The 12,865-nt window shown below is 40.2% G+C and overlaps 1 protein-coding gene across 6 annotated transcripts in view; it reads right to left on the bottom strand.

Moving 5' to 3' along the window:
* The window catches only part of PLEKHG4B (pleckstrin homology and RhoGEF domain containing G4B), a 65,348-nt gene that overhangs the window by 24,300 nt on the left and 28,183 nt on the right, over window positions 1–12,865 (bottom strand). For 5 of the 6 annotated variants that reach the window (XM_026107117.2, XM_026107120.2, XM_026107121.2 and 2 more), the window contains 7 exons: window positions 9,578–9,784; window positions 9,057–9,180; window positions 4,607–4,700; window positions 3,693–3,779; window positions 2,406–2,525; window positions 1,492–1,590; window positions 796–935 (listed from right to left, as the gene is read on the bottom strand). In XM_026107117.2, coding sequence (XP_025962902.1) covers window positions 796–935; window positions 1,492–1,590; window positions 2,406–2,525; window positions 3,693–3,779; window positions 4,607–4,700; window positions 9,057–9,180; window positions 9,578–9,784 — 871 coding nt within the window. The remainder of the gene's footprint in view (window positions 1–795; window positions 936–1,491; window positions 1,591–2,405; window positions 2,526–3,692; window positions 3,780–4,606; window positions 4,701–9,056; window positions 9,181–9,577; window positions 9,785–12,865) is intronic. The other variant, XM_026107118.2, reaches the window with a different exon arrangement.

Here is a 12,865-nt window from a genome sequence, read left to right as displayed (position 1 = left end):
GAGGAAAGATCAACAGAATATTTCTGGCAAAGGCAATATCAGAAGAAATGCATTTTTCAGAAGACATCAATCGCCTATTTTGTTGAAGAATGTCACTGCAAACAAGCCAGCAACTACAAAGTTTTATTTAAAATTTTTTATTCAACTTGTCAAATACATATGTACCTTACTCAAAACCACATAAACGTGATGGTCACACTTTTCAAAAATGTCCAGAATATTAAGTGTCTCTCCTTCTGGCTGACCAAGGATGCACGGCTCAGAAGACTTTCTGAGCTGCTGCATATATAAAATTGCCTCCACTTCAGAATGACTGCATCAGCCTAGAAATCAGTTCAAACTCTGCTCTAATGAAACTTGAAATCCATACACTTAAAAGTTATAGGATTTGCTGAATCAGAACTTTAATACTTCTTCTTTATTTAAGGTATGAGCTAATGCTGAATTCTGGCAGATCCTAGAGCTTCTTAAAAAATAAAGCTGAGGCAGCTACACAGTAGAGGGACTGACCAAAAGACAATCTTACCTTACAAAAATAGTAAACAACCGTTTTCACTTCTTCTATTACTATAACTCTGTCACTGTGAGGGTGGTTGAAGACTGGAACAGGTTGTCCAGAGAGGTTGCGGAGACATTGAAAACTTGACTAGACTGGTCCTGGGCAGCCTGCTCTTGCTGACTGTGCTTGAGCAGGATAGGGGTTCTACCAGACAATCTCCAGTGGTCCCTTCCAAGCTCACCTATTCAGTGATTCTGTGATTCATGGTCAGCACCTTTTGCAAAGTCTGTACTTACCGATAGTCTTCTGTGTGGCAGATCTCCCTCCTAAGTCTTGCGAGGACTGTTCCACCTTCTAGCCTTAGTGTTACTAACAAGGCATCTTCCAAAACAAGCTTCATCATTGTCTTGTGTTTATTGATTAAATCACATACATCCTGCGAAGAAGAAAAATACTATCAGTGTCATTTGAGAAACCCAGAGAGTGAACATTGTCTAGCTCACACGTATTCGAAAATAAGACCAAAATACCAGAATTTTGCTAGTGCTTATTCCACACTTGCGATTTTTCCCTAAATATTATCTGTCATTTTTGATCAAACATATCTAAAACACATTAATCTAGGGAGAGCTGTGCTTACACACAGTTCTGGCCAAAGTTCTCCTGACCACATATATTCAGCTGGAATAGTCGTGTTAGAGATGTGGTCTGACATGATAAATTGCATTAGTAAGCTACTTCTGGTCCAGTGACTGCAGTGCAAAACATTCAGTAACACTGAAATTTGGGCAAGTATGATCATGTTTGATTATCCAATCTAAAACTGTAAAATTCCTTTTATGGCTAAAAATTCAGTTTGCTGCACTGCAGTTTCAGTCAAAATAAAGCATTTAGTCTGCTACATTACAGAGTTTTTTTTTCAAAAGTAAGTTTCCTTATTTGACAATGGCGAAATTTGCACTTGTTCTTGCACTTGTTCCACCAAAACTTACTTGTGCGGTGTTGAGAGTTCTGTTAGCTGTCAGTGAGCTGACTGCATTTTGCAGAAAGACAATGGCCTCTTTGCAGTTTGTAATAAAGGGTTCCAGTTTCTGCATTGACAAAGCAAGACAATAGGTAGAACTTCAGAAAGAGTCTAAAACAATTGCTTTGGTGTCATAAATTTAAAAACCACAACAAACAGTCACAAATTTATCTGTGTGTTATTCACAGCAGGTGCTAACCTGCACAGTTTTGGTTCTTCTAATGGTTTGAAACCAGCATAATTCAATCGGTATGATCCTTTTAGTGTTACATTAATAAAGACCACGCCTGGGCAAGAAGAGGATAGAAACAATTTCAACTTCAGGCAATTGCATTTGTTACAACTTCACATGCATTTATGGTAGACCAAGCTTTAGAAATCAGAGTTTTAACTAACAAGTTAGGACAGCTCCACCAACCTCTGCAGAAAAGAAAGAGCACTGCACAGCTAGAGAGAACTGCAGGGTCAGACTCAAAGCTAGGATAAACTACTCTAGCTAAGAATCTCATGCCAGTTATTCAGATTTAGATTAGATCAAACATCAGGCATGTCCAGTTAAACAGCATCTCTTAAGATTAAAAAAAGAAATAGTTTGGTGATAACATATGATGGATCTTTCTTCCAATACTGAAATCATTGCACAGTACACAACATACAACTATTGCACCACACTGAAACAGCTAGGGTTTAACATAGCCAGAGATTTAAGAGAGCATATGACAGAATGAAAGGAGAAAATGGAAAACTATCAGTCTGACCAGAACTCAGTAACTACAGGTAGACTTTTTTTGTTTTAAATGAGCAACAACAGTTATCAAATTCAATAAAAAGAAAAAAATTGAAAGGGAGAGAACACATAGCAAGAACTCCAAAGTATCCTACCCTTCGGAAACATATCCAGTCACTGTGGTTATACTGAAATGTTCCATCAAATTCTGCTGTCAACTGTGTGTAGTCGATGAGCTTATTCAGAGCCTTCAGTGATGTGAGAATTTCATACTTCTCAAAAAAAATTATAAATCAAGCTTTACAAAACTTAAATTCAACTGTTATGCAAAAACACTTCATTTCCCTACCCCAGGACTTATGGGCTCTTCAGAGATCCAGATACTCAGCTAAAGTAAATTACTACATATACATGTGGGGGGGGGAGGGTCTCAAAGTCTCCCTTTTCTTCTATATGTGCAATATTCCATCATCAAGAAATGAAAGGCACTGAACACCACTGATTTACAGAAGCTAAGAATCTGGTCCAAAGAAATTCACCTCACTTGAAGAATTATATTTTGCTTTTTGTAATATTTGGAACACATTCAGAGGCAGGAGAATAAATATATCAAATGACCAGCCTATGCCACAGGACAGTGATACGGAAAGGGCTTTTTTTTTTTTAATTCAATAAAACCTTTTTCTTTGGTAAAACATCTTTCTCCTAAAGAAAGGAGATTTTTATGTTATGTTTTAACGTTAAAAAAATCCAGAAGAACAAATTTCTTTTCTGATCGACATTAGCTTACATAAATGCATCCATGCTCTAAAATCCATCATTTTTACTTCAAACATCTATGCCAATTTGGCACTAAATCATCTACTGACACAGATACTGTGTTATTGAGAGGACTAAATCAGCAAAACTGTTCCAACACTCCCGTTACCTGCTTCAGGATATTGGTTTTATGCAGTCTAGGTACAAAAGACTATTTGCATTTAGACAAGCACTTGAAGTATGCAAATACCTAGGAAGCACGCTACAGTAAGTAATATGACCCCCATATGTATCGAAGACTGAATTTACACTGGGAAACATCTTTAAAGCTAGAGTAGGCTTATGCTACTCTGTAAGGGCTCTGACAACAAACCCCTCGATTGCCTCACTGGGTGCTGTGGGACTGGTCCCCAGCTCTGCCTGTGTTATTGCCATGCTCATCTCTCGGCTGTCCTTCCTGTGGAGAACAGCTTGCTCTTGCTGCTCCCTGTCGTACACATGGAACTAAGTAGTACGCACTGAGACCCAGAAAAAATGATCCTTAAAAACGAACCCAGGAGACTCGTTTCTTCTAAACAACATGATCAAACAACCTTGCAGTCACTTCTGATAGAAGAGTTTTTCATATGGAATTTTATACTTACAAATACCTTTTGACAACCTTGAGCAACTTCTTAACTTACCTGAATTGCTATGTCCCGATCAGGTCTAAAAGAACATTCCTTATCGATCAATACTAGGACACTGTGAATTGAATGAGGAATTGCATTCTGGAAAGGAAGACAAATGCAGTTAGAAAGAATTGTTACTACAAAATTCATAATCTCTTTCCTTTTCTAAGGTACTACAGAAAGAAGCTTCTTTGTCCAGTTGTTCCTCAGAACGCAACCAAGAAGGCAACGTGGTTCACTTGAAGCATCTTGGACTCTTCAGTCCACCACTCAGCCAGTACTAAAGGTGGGTAAATTCCACAATGCTACCAGAATTCCTACTAAAATTACCGCTAATTTATAGAAATTAAATTAAATTTCACTACAGCTGTTTGTTCTAAAACAAAATACTATTAATCAGTTCAAAGTACGTTAGAATGCCTTTCTCCTAAATCAAAGCTGCTAGCTGTGCTAAAGAAAGCCATTCCATCAAAGGCAGAGGAAACACTGGCTTCAGTTCTCAGCACATTCTATGTACACCTTACTTTGTGTGTTTCAATCCAAGCAGCAAGCTAAAATTTAAAAAAGTATACGATGAAACCAACAATTAGTCAATCTGCAGAACTATCTTCTCAGGATGCTGATCCATTTCTATGCAATGTTTGAGAAACAGAGACTGAAGCCTGATAGATTGGTTCGAATTCCACTTAATTTCTGTTCGGAGAAAAATAAACCTCTCTCAAGTAACTTTTTCGTTAATCTTATTTTCAGAACTCTTTCTGCTTTAACTTTTTCACCTCATCCTTGTGAATCCTTACTCTGTAGAACAGCAACCAGTGTAAGAAAGCTATTCCCAACAGAACTGAAATATGTATCACAGCATGTTTTAAAAATCCTAGCATTTCATTTTGCACTTAGACAGGATGCCTCTCCCAAGCACTACTCACCTGCATTGCTGTGAATGCTCTGAAAAGGGAAGAATTAGGCTGGCACTTCCGTGCATCCACTAGAATAACAACGCCCAAATCACGTACCTCCTTCCTAGCAACAGAAAGACAGGTGTGTTTTTAAGCCATCTTCTTTTCATGAGGAAGTTCTATGCTGAAGGCTTCTAGGCCATTACCAGAACAAATGGACTGAGGATGGGTTCACTTACAACACATGGGTTAATCTTAAGATACGTTTTAACTTTTGCTCAAAGTAGGAGAAATCACACTGTCCTGGAAAGCTGTTACGGGCATAACACTCTTAGGAGAAGGACTACTGATTCTCCCAAAACCACGTTGTCAGGAAAACAAGGATTTGCGAGGAGTTCTGCTTCCCGATTCTCTGATCCATGTCCAGGTGTCCATGGTCCCTGAAGCTTTATCGTTCACATCTCTTCTACAATCTTTACCATTAACATCATTGTTACAAGGTCATAGGGACGGTAAGTGCTATTAAACACATTTTAAAAATGAGGAACTGACTGCAGAGACTGAGGGTAGGACTTTGATCACTTAGCTATAGGCATCTAGAGATTAGGTGCCTAGTTCCAGCTGGTCATCTAGACACTGTATATAACAGGGAAAGGAGGAGAGGAAGAGTGAGAGAGAGAGAAAATAAGACAGACACTGTAAGAAGCTTACAGTAGCTGTTTAAGACAAAGGCACAGTCACCCTTTAGATAGGCTCCTCCTACACTCAGTGGAAAGAGAGAAGCACAGGTGGCTAGTTTTGCTAAAGTATTTGGAATTAGAGAAGAATAATCCTGCTTTAAGTGGTCTGTCCCAGAGCTGTGTATGATGCTTGCTGTGGAGGTGTCTATCCATCTATTCTTCCTAGAACAGTGGGTGCCCTACTGCTAATTTATTTTCATTGTGATTCCCCAGCCTCACTTGGATGTCCTTTCTGAAGGAAAGCCTTTGTCGAGCTGGAAAGAAGGCTGACTTTAAGGGTGGCTAAGGTCTCTTCTGCTATCAAAAAAATTCTTCTATTTACAGAGTTCTTTTCCCCTGTTCAGAACACTGCAGGCAGATAAGCAAAATGATCTGAACTTACGAATAAAAGAGTAACTAGTTTGTGCTGACTGTCTGGAAGACTAAGGCATTGCATTGTAGTCATCAACAGTTCAAGCAAGTTGCTGAAATTTAAATACTCTCCTTAGCTGGAGTTTCATTACTTGGGTATATACATTTATTTTGATAAAGTTTTGCAAAAATCTCTGAGATTCAAAGGAAATTAGAGATCTGAATCTATAAAGGTAAAATTTTTCATGGGTAAAAATCAGATACAGAGTTACAGTTCTAAATATACCTATGGTGACTTCAAGTTTGTAAGTCAAAATCCTAGTCTCCACGACTGTGATTTTAAAAGGAATTTAAAATGGCACTTGGGAGCTTAAATCCTATTAAAAAAACCAACAACAACAAAAAACCAGATTCTTGAATGCTAGACTACAAATGTTATTCTGAGGATACAACTGCAGTGACTGTGGGAGGGAGATGGCCCCAAGGGGCCTCAAATCTCTTCCCAGGCCTATTTGCATTCAGGATGCCTTAAGCATCTTATGCTAAGGCCTGGCACCCTCAGGGGACAAAAGTAAATTGCAATTATAAGTATTCTCCCTTGATCTCTATAAGGCAACTTACATGAATCAAGGTTCATATTTTCATTGTGTTCTTCGAAGCCTGTGCCATTTTTTTTAAATCTACATGGACTTCTGAAAACTCTTTACAAATCTTACTTGCTAAAACTCAGTGATTAAATACCAGTTTGTTCAAATATTCAAGATTAGGATAATGTTTTCCCTTAAAAGCATTGCCAGTTTCTTTGTAAACCACAGATTAACACAGACTTGCCACTTTTCCTATGTCTTCCATCTCACCCAACTCCCCTTAGGTTTTTTTGGATATGCAAATGAAATCCCAAAGCAAATGTGCAAATGAATGAAGCTACAAAAGTAGGTTTGCATTTACCTCCATAGAAGAAAATAAAAAAGGTCTGTTAAAAACAATCTTCACCCATATACTCATACTAAAAATGTATACCACAAATTTCTTTATGAAGTATGGTGTGGAGAAAGAGAACTCTTCAAATACAAAAGTTTTCATTAAAAGTTTTAAAAATGTTTACCTGGCAGGACAGCACACTTTGTATTTTTTTTTAAAGAGGAAATGATACATTTCTCATTTTTGAACAACTATAATTATATAAAATAGCAAATGAGAAACAGTCATTCATTGAGATACAGCCATTTACTGAAACTCATGCCTTGACAAACAAAATTTTGATGTCATTGTGATTACAGCATAAACAACAATTCTAGGTAAAAATTCAGAGAACCAGAGTGGGACAAGGGAAATGAAGAATAAGTCCTTTTGGGGTACAGTAACAAAAGCAGTTTGTTTTTTATTTTAAAAAATTATATCAATTCTAACAGGCTCAGAATCTCTACAAGTAACTTTATTTCAGCAGTTACTCCCTCTTCGGTGATTCAAAAACAATAAAGCAAGATGAGTGTGTTTCTTCATGGGAGAACATGATGTGTGCCATGTTTTCCAAAAGTTAAAATACTCAAAGAGATACTGTAAATGTCTTTCTCATGGGATAGCCACCTATTTTGCAACTCTTTACACAGGAAAGTGGAATGTACAATCAATAAGCATTCTTGTTCTCTCTGTCAGTTCCCATTCTAAAGAGCCGTTTACTTAAGGAGTTCAGGGTGGGGAGTGGACAGGTTAAGGGAGAGGGAGGTAAATCATTAAATAAATCGAATGTCATTTATAGACGACTATCACAACCTCCCCCTACTCAATTCTTGAGGACTCTTACTTAGGCTTTAATATGTCTTTGCTTAAAATAAGGAGGACAAAACCAAATAGTAAGAAATCTCAGTACAAAATATGTGAAGAGGTACTACCCTCTTTCTGTTCTCTTAGAGTGCTCCTGTGGTCCTCACTGTCTGTCTTACTTTTCATAGGCAAAGTGACATTTATGCTGTTTTCCTGGCATTGGACATTCTTACTTTCCCATGATTCACAACTTCTACTATAGCTGAGAAATGGACCAAAGGTAGAATTTATACCAGCCTCCAGGTTTGCAAAGTTTAGGCCAGCACTTTTACATTAAAAGAGACAGCTGAATTCAGTGAGAGAACTCAGTATGTCAATGGGTGTTCAATGTGGGGAAAACCAAGTAATATGAGTTACTAGGTTATCCATATGGATTTTTGCATTCTGTATCTTTAGACAGGAAAAGATAGCTGGGGAAGGGAATAAAACACCACTCCACAATTATTCTTATTAAAACCAATAAAAATGCTTGCATGTCAACTGTGGACTTGTAATAAGACAGACTACGTAAGTTATTAAATAAGTTATACTGCAGAAAAAACAGCAGAAGTGGGAAACCTATAATTAGCTTCTACAAACAGTGAGACATCATTAAAAGCTTTCCTAGGACACTATTCTACCATGTATATTTATCTCTTGGAAAGAATAACCAGTACTAAACCTGAAGGATCAAATATGCAAAGCAATCTTCAGGCAATCTCTAACACATAAACCCAGTTTTATGTGCACAAATCAAACTGACTGCAGTTAGAGAATGAATCAGTTGGGTCTTGTTTCATGGTTCCACAATCAAGGTAATGTTTAAAGGACACAAACTCAAATTATTTTCTCTTTGCTTCCTGTTACACAGCAAACAAAAAATTAAAGCAAAACTAAACTGAAAATAACACCGTTATTAGGTTAACCAGTTTAGCCCAAGCTAGACCACCGAGTCTTTAAGTTCAAATATACATGCATCTGGCATTTGAGCAAAGATTATGCCAGCACACTGTAGCAGAAAACTCTTTTGCTTGTGTCACCTCTAATTAGCCACCAGAAGGCATACTGTACAAGCTCTAAGAACATTGCAAGAGATTGTAAGATCACCTTAATAATTAACAATTTAGTATCTCAAGACAGCCACTTGCATTTAAAGGTGATGCAACTGCACAGGTACTTGACAGTACAACTGGAAGCTACTTCTAAACCAGAGGCATACAGGAGTATGTCACACACAACAGGCTTTCAATTATGGTACCTTATTCAAAAGCAGTGAATAGTAACAAAATTGTAATTTTATAGAACAGCAAACATCTCTCCAACCACAAAATGATCATTTAGCACACAAACCAAGTATTAAACATTACAGCTAACAGTAAAACAAGCTATGAAATTAAGACCTCTTGACCTCTTGTTCCTACCAGTGTGTGATGCTCACACAGAATTTTAGTGCTGTCTGAAATGAGGAAGCAGTTAGGAGCTTTCCATAATAGCAGGGTCTCTGCAACCCTAACATCTGTGTAACCATTAAAAAAAAAAAAAAAAAAAAAAAAAGCCAAAGACCAGCGAGTTGGCTCATTTCATACCTGGGGATACTATATAAATACATCAGAAGATGAGCAACTGCTGTACTTGTGCAATGTTCATTTAACCAGATGGAATGTCTTGTGCAGACTTGTATCACTGCTCTGCCACTTCTGTCTCGGCTTCCTAGACAAAGAGAAGGAAGGGCTTATAAAAGGTTTAGCTATGAACATGAGATTTAGAGGAAAGTTTTTGCATATGCATGTCTGAAAACTAGCAAAGCTCATTTAAAAAACACTAAGAAGTGTTTCTGCTTAAAGCAATTTTTGAGTGTTGCGGTCAAAAGCTGAGACAACCATTCTTAGGTGATCAAAATGCCTGCAAAATTCTGCTGCTCCTCCAATTAATTCTGATGGACTGCTATAAATGAGGTTGGCTCTTTTCAGCAGAACTGTAGTTTTATACCAGCTGGTAACCTATCTTTAATTTATCTTTGGTATTCTGAAGTTGAAAAAACTACACATTCATGCCTTGTGTATGTTTCATCTACCACCAAATATATTGTAATTTCCATAATACATACCACACAGAGAAAAGACTCCAGATTGCAGTAACTCTTGATTGATCTCAAGTAACTGTTTTGGTAGTCTGTTGCAAAGGCTTCCAGTATTTGCAGGGAGTAAGTCATGTTCACGACGGAAGAGAATAACAGGTGCATATATAGCTGTGCTACCATCACCTCCCTGGAAACCAGTTTCTGAATTGGTTACTGTCAAGTGCTGATAAAAGCCTGGACAAATGAAAGAATCGGTTATTTTTTTCTTCCCTAAACAGTGGGAGACTGCTCTTCAATAACAGAAGATGTGTAGAATATGTCCAGATGCAAGCAAAAAAGAATGACATACAGATTATAATCTTATTTTATAAGAGTGTTCAGGCTGCAAGTTGAGCACTTGAAAGCTTGGAATTAAAGTATCAAGAGAAGTCTGCAGCCGCATTTGATCTTCCTGTGATCTTCTTTCTGCATTACAATATACAGTCTGATCACGATTACATACATGTTTACACTCCATGCCCACCTCTGGGTCCTTCATTATGCAAAGCTTACAATTGTAACTTTGCGTTATGAAACTGGATGAAGTGGACAGCAGATTTTGGTGCATTCAGGAAACTGGCAGGAGGGATCCCATGGGAAGCAGCTGTGAAGGTCAAAGGAGCTGAAGAAAGCTGGCAGGTCTTTAAAGACAGCATCCTCAAAGTGCAAGGGCAGTCCAACCCAATACTCGGGAAAACATGTAAATGTAACAGGAGAGATCAGCTTGACTAAGCAGGGAACTCAGCACAGAGCTCCAATGCAAAAAGGCAGCAGACAGGAGATGAAAGCAGAGACAAGCTACAAAAGAAGAATTTAGAAACACTGCCACGGCAATTAGGGATGGTGTTAGCAAAGCCAAAGCCCAGAGTTGTGACTTACAAGCCACATCAAGGGCAATAAAAGCTCCTACTGCTGTATCAGCAGTAAGAGACAGAGCAAGGAAAATGTAGGACCACTGCTGAATGGGGCGGGTGATTTAGCGACAGTAGACACACACAAGGCTGAATTATTCAATGCCTTCTTTGCCTTAGTCTTCGCCAACAAAGTTCCCCATTCTCTGTGTTTAGTGAAACAGTTCGAACTACGAGCAGTGGACAAGGACCAAGTCAGGGAGCACAGAATCACAGAACGGTTGAGGCTGGCAGGGACCTCCAGAGATCATCTAGTCCAACCCCCACCAATCAAACAGGGTCACCTAGAACATGCTGCACAGGACCCTGTCCAGATGACTTCTGAGTATCTCACAGGATGATGACCTGACAACCTCTCTGGGCAACCTGTTCCAGTGCTCTGCTATCCACCTCACAGTAAAAAAGTTTTTCCTTATGTTCAGACAGAACTTCCTGTGTTCCAGTTTGTGTTCATTGCCTCTCATCCTGTCACAGGGCACCACTGAGAAGAGTCTAGCCCCATCCTCTTTCTACTCTCCCTTCAGAAACTTATACGCATCAGTAAGATCCCCCCTTAGTCTTCTCTTCTCCAGGCTAAGCCATCTCTCTCAGCCTTTCCTCATATGAGAGAGGCTTCAGTCCCTTAATCATCTCAGTGGCCCTTCTTTGGATTCACTCCAGTAGCTCCATGTCTCTTTTATATTGGGGAGCCCAGAACTAGACACAGTGCTCCAAATGTGGCCTCACCAGGGCTGAGCAGGGGGGGAAGGATCACTTCCTTCAACCTGCTGGCAATGCTCTGCCTATTGCAGCCCAGGATACCACTGGCCTTCTTGGCCACAGGGGCACATTGCTGGCTCATGGTCAACTTGTCCACCAGGACTCCCAGGACCTTCTCTGCAGAGCTGCTTTCCAGCAGGTCAACTCCTAGCCTGTACTGATGCGGGGATTATTCCTCCCTTGGTGCAGGATTCTGCATGAGGTTGCTCTCTGCCCATCTCTCCAGCCTGTCGAGGTCCCTCTGAATGGGCAGCACAGCCTTCTGCTGTATCAGCCACTCCTCCCAGTCCTATCCAGTGCAAAGATGAGTAAGTTGAACAATACTGGACCCAGTATTGACACCCAGGGCACACTGGTAGTTACTGGCCTCCAACTGGACTTTGTGTCACAGACCATGGCCCTCTGACCTCTGCCTTTCAGCCAGTTCTCAATCTACCTCACTGTCCACGCATCTATCCCACACTTCCTGAGCTTGCCTCTGAGGATGTTATGGGAGACAGTGTCAAAAGCCTTCCTGAAGTCAAGGTAGACAACATCCACTGCTCTCCCCTCATCTACACAGCCAGTCATCCCATCATTGAAGGCTGTCAGGTTGGTTAAGCATGGTTTCCCCTTGGTGAATCTGTGCTGACTACACCTTCTTGTCCTTCATGTGCTTGGAAATGGCATCCAGAATGAGCTGCTCCATCACTTTTCCAGGAATTGAGATGAGGCTGACTGGCCTGTAGTTCCCCGGGTCCTCCTTCTTGCCCTTTTTGAAGATTGGAGTTACATTTGCTTTCTTCCCGTCCTCAGGCATCAATCCCGACCACCATGACCTTTCCAAGATGACTGAGAGTGACCTTGCAATGACACTAGTGGGTGTACCCCATTAGGGCCCATGGACTTGTGTATGTCCAGTTTGCTTAAGTGATCCCTAACCAGGACCTCCTCCACCAAGGGCAGGTCTCCCTTTCTCCAGACTTTCTCCCTGGTCTCCAGGGCCTGGGATTCCTGAGGGCCAGTTTTACCAGTAAAGACTGAGCCAAAGGAAACATTCAGTACCTCTGCCTTTTCTGTGTCCTTTGTCACTAGGGCCCCTGCCTTGTTCAGCAGCAGGCCCACATTTCTCCTAGTCTTCCTTTTGTTACTGACATATTTAAAAAAGCCCTTCCTGTTGTCCTTGACATCCCTCACCAGATTAAACTCCAGAAGGGCCCTGGCCTTCTTATCCCCATCCCTGCATACTAGGACAATGTCCCTGTATTCCTCCTAAGTTACCTGTCCCTGCTTCCAACTTCTGTACGCTTCCTTCTTCTGTTTGAGTTTTGCCAGGAGCTCCTTGCTCATCCGTGCAGGTCTCCTGCCCCCTTTGGTTGACTTCTTGGTCATTGGGATGGACTACTCTTGAACTTGGAGGAGTCGATCTCTGAATATCAACCAGCTTTCTTGGGCCCTTCTTCCTTCTAGGATCCTATACCATGGGACTCTTCAAAGCAGGTCCCTGAAGAGGCCGAAGTCTGCTCTCCTAAAGTTCAGGGTTGTAATCCTGCTTTTTGTCCTGCTCCCTCCTAGTAGGATCCTGAACTCCACAGTCTCATTGTCACTGCAGCCAAGGTTCACATCC

Source organism: Dromaius novaehollandiae, chromosome 2 (genome assembly GCF_036370855.1).
Source record: "Dromaius novaehollandiae isolate bDroNov1 chromosome 2, bDroNov1.hap1, whole genome shotgun sequence".
NCBI classification, from domain to species: domain Eukaryota; kingdom Metazoa; phylum Chordata; class Aves; order Casuariiformes; family Dromaiidae; genus Dromaius; species Dromaius novaehollandiae.
This window is presented reverse-complemented; position numbering and strand designations above follow the sequence as displayed.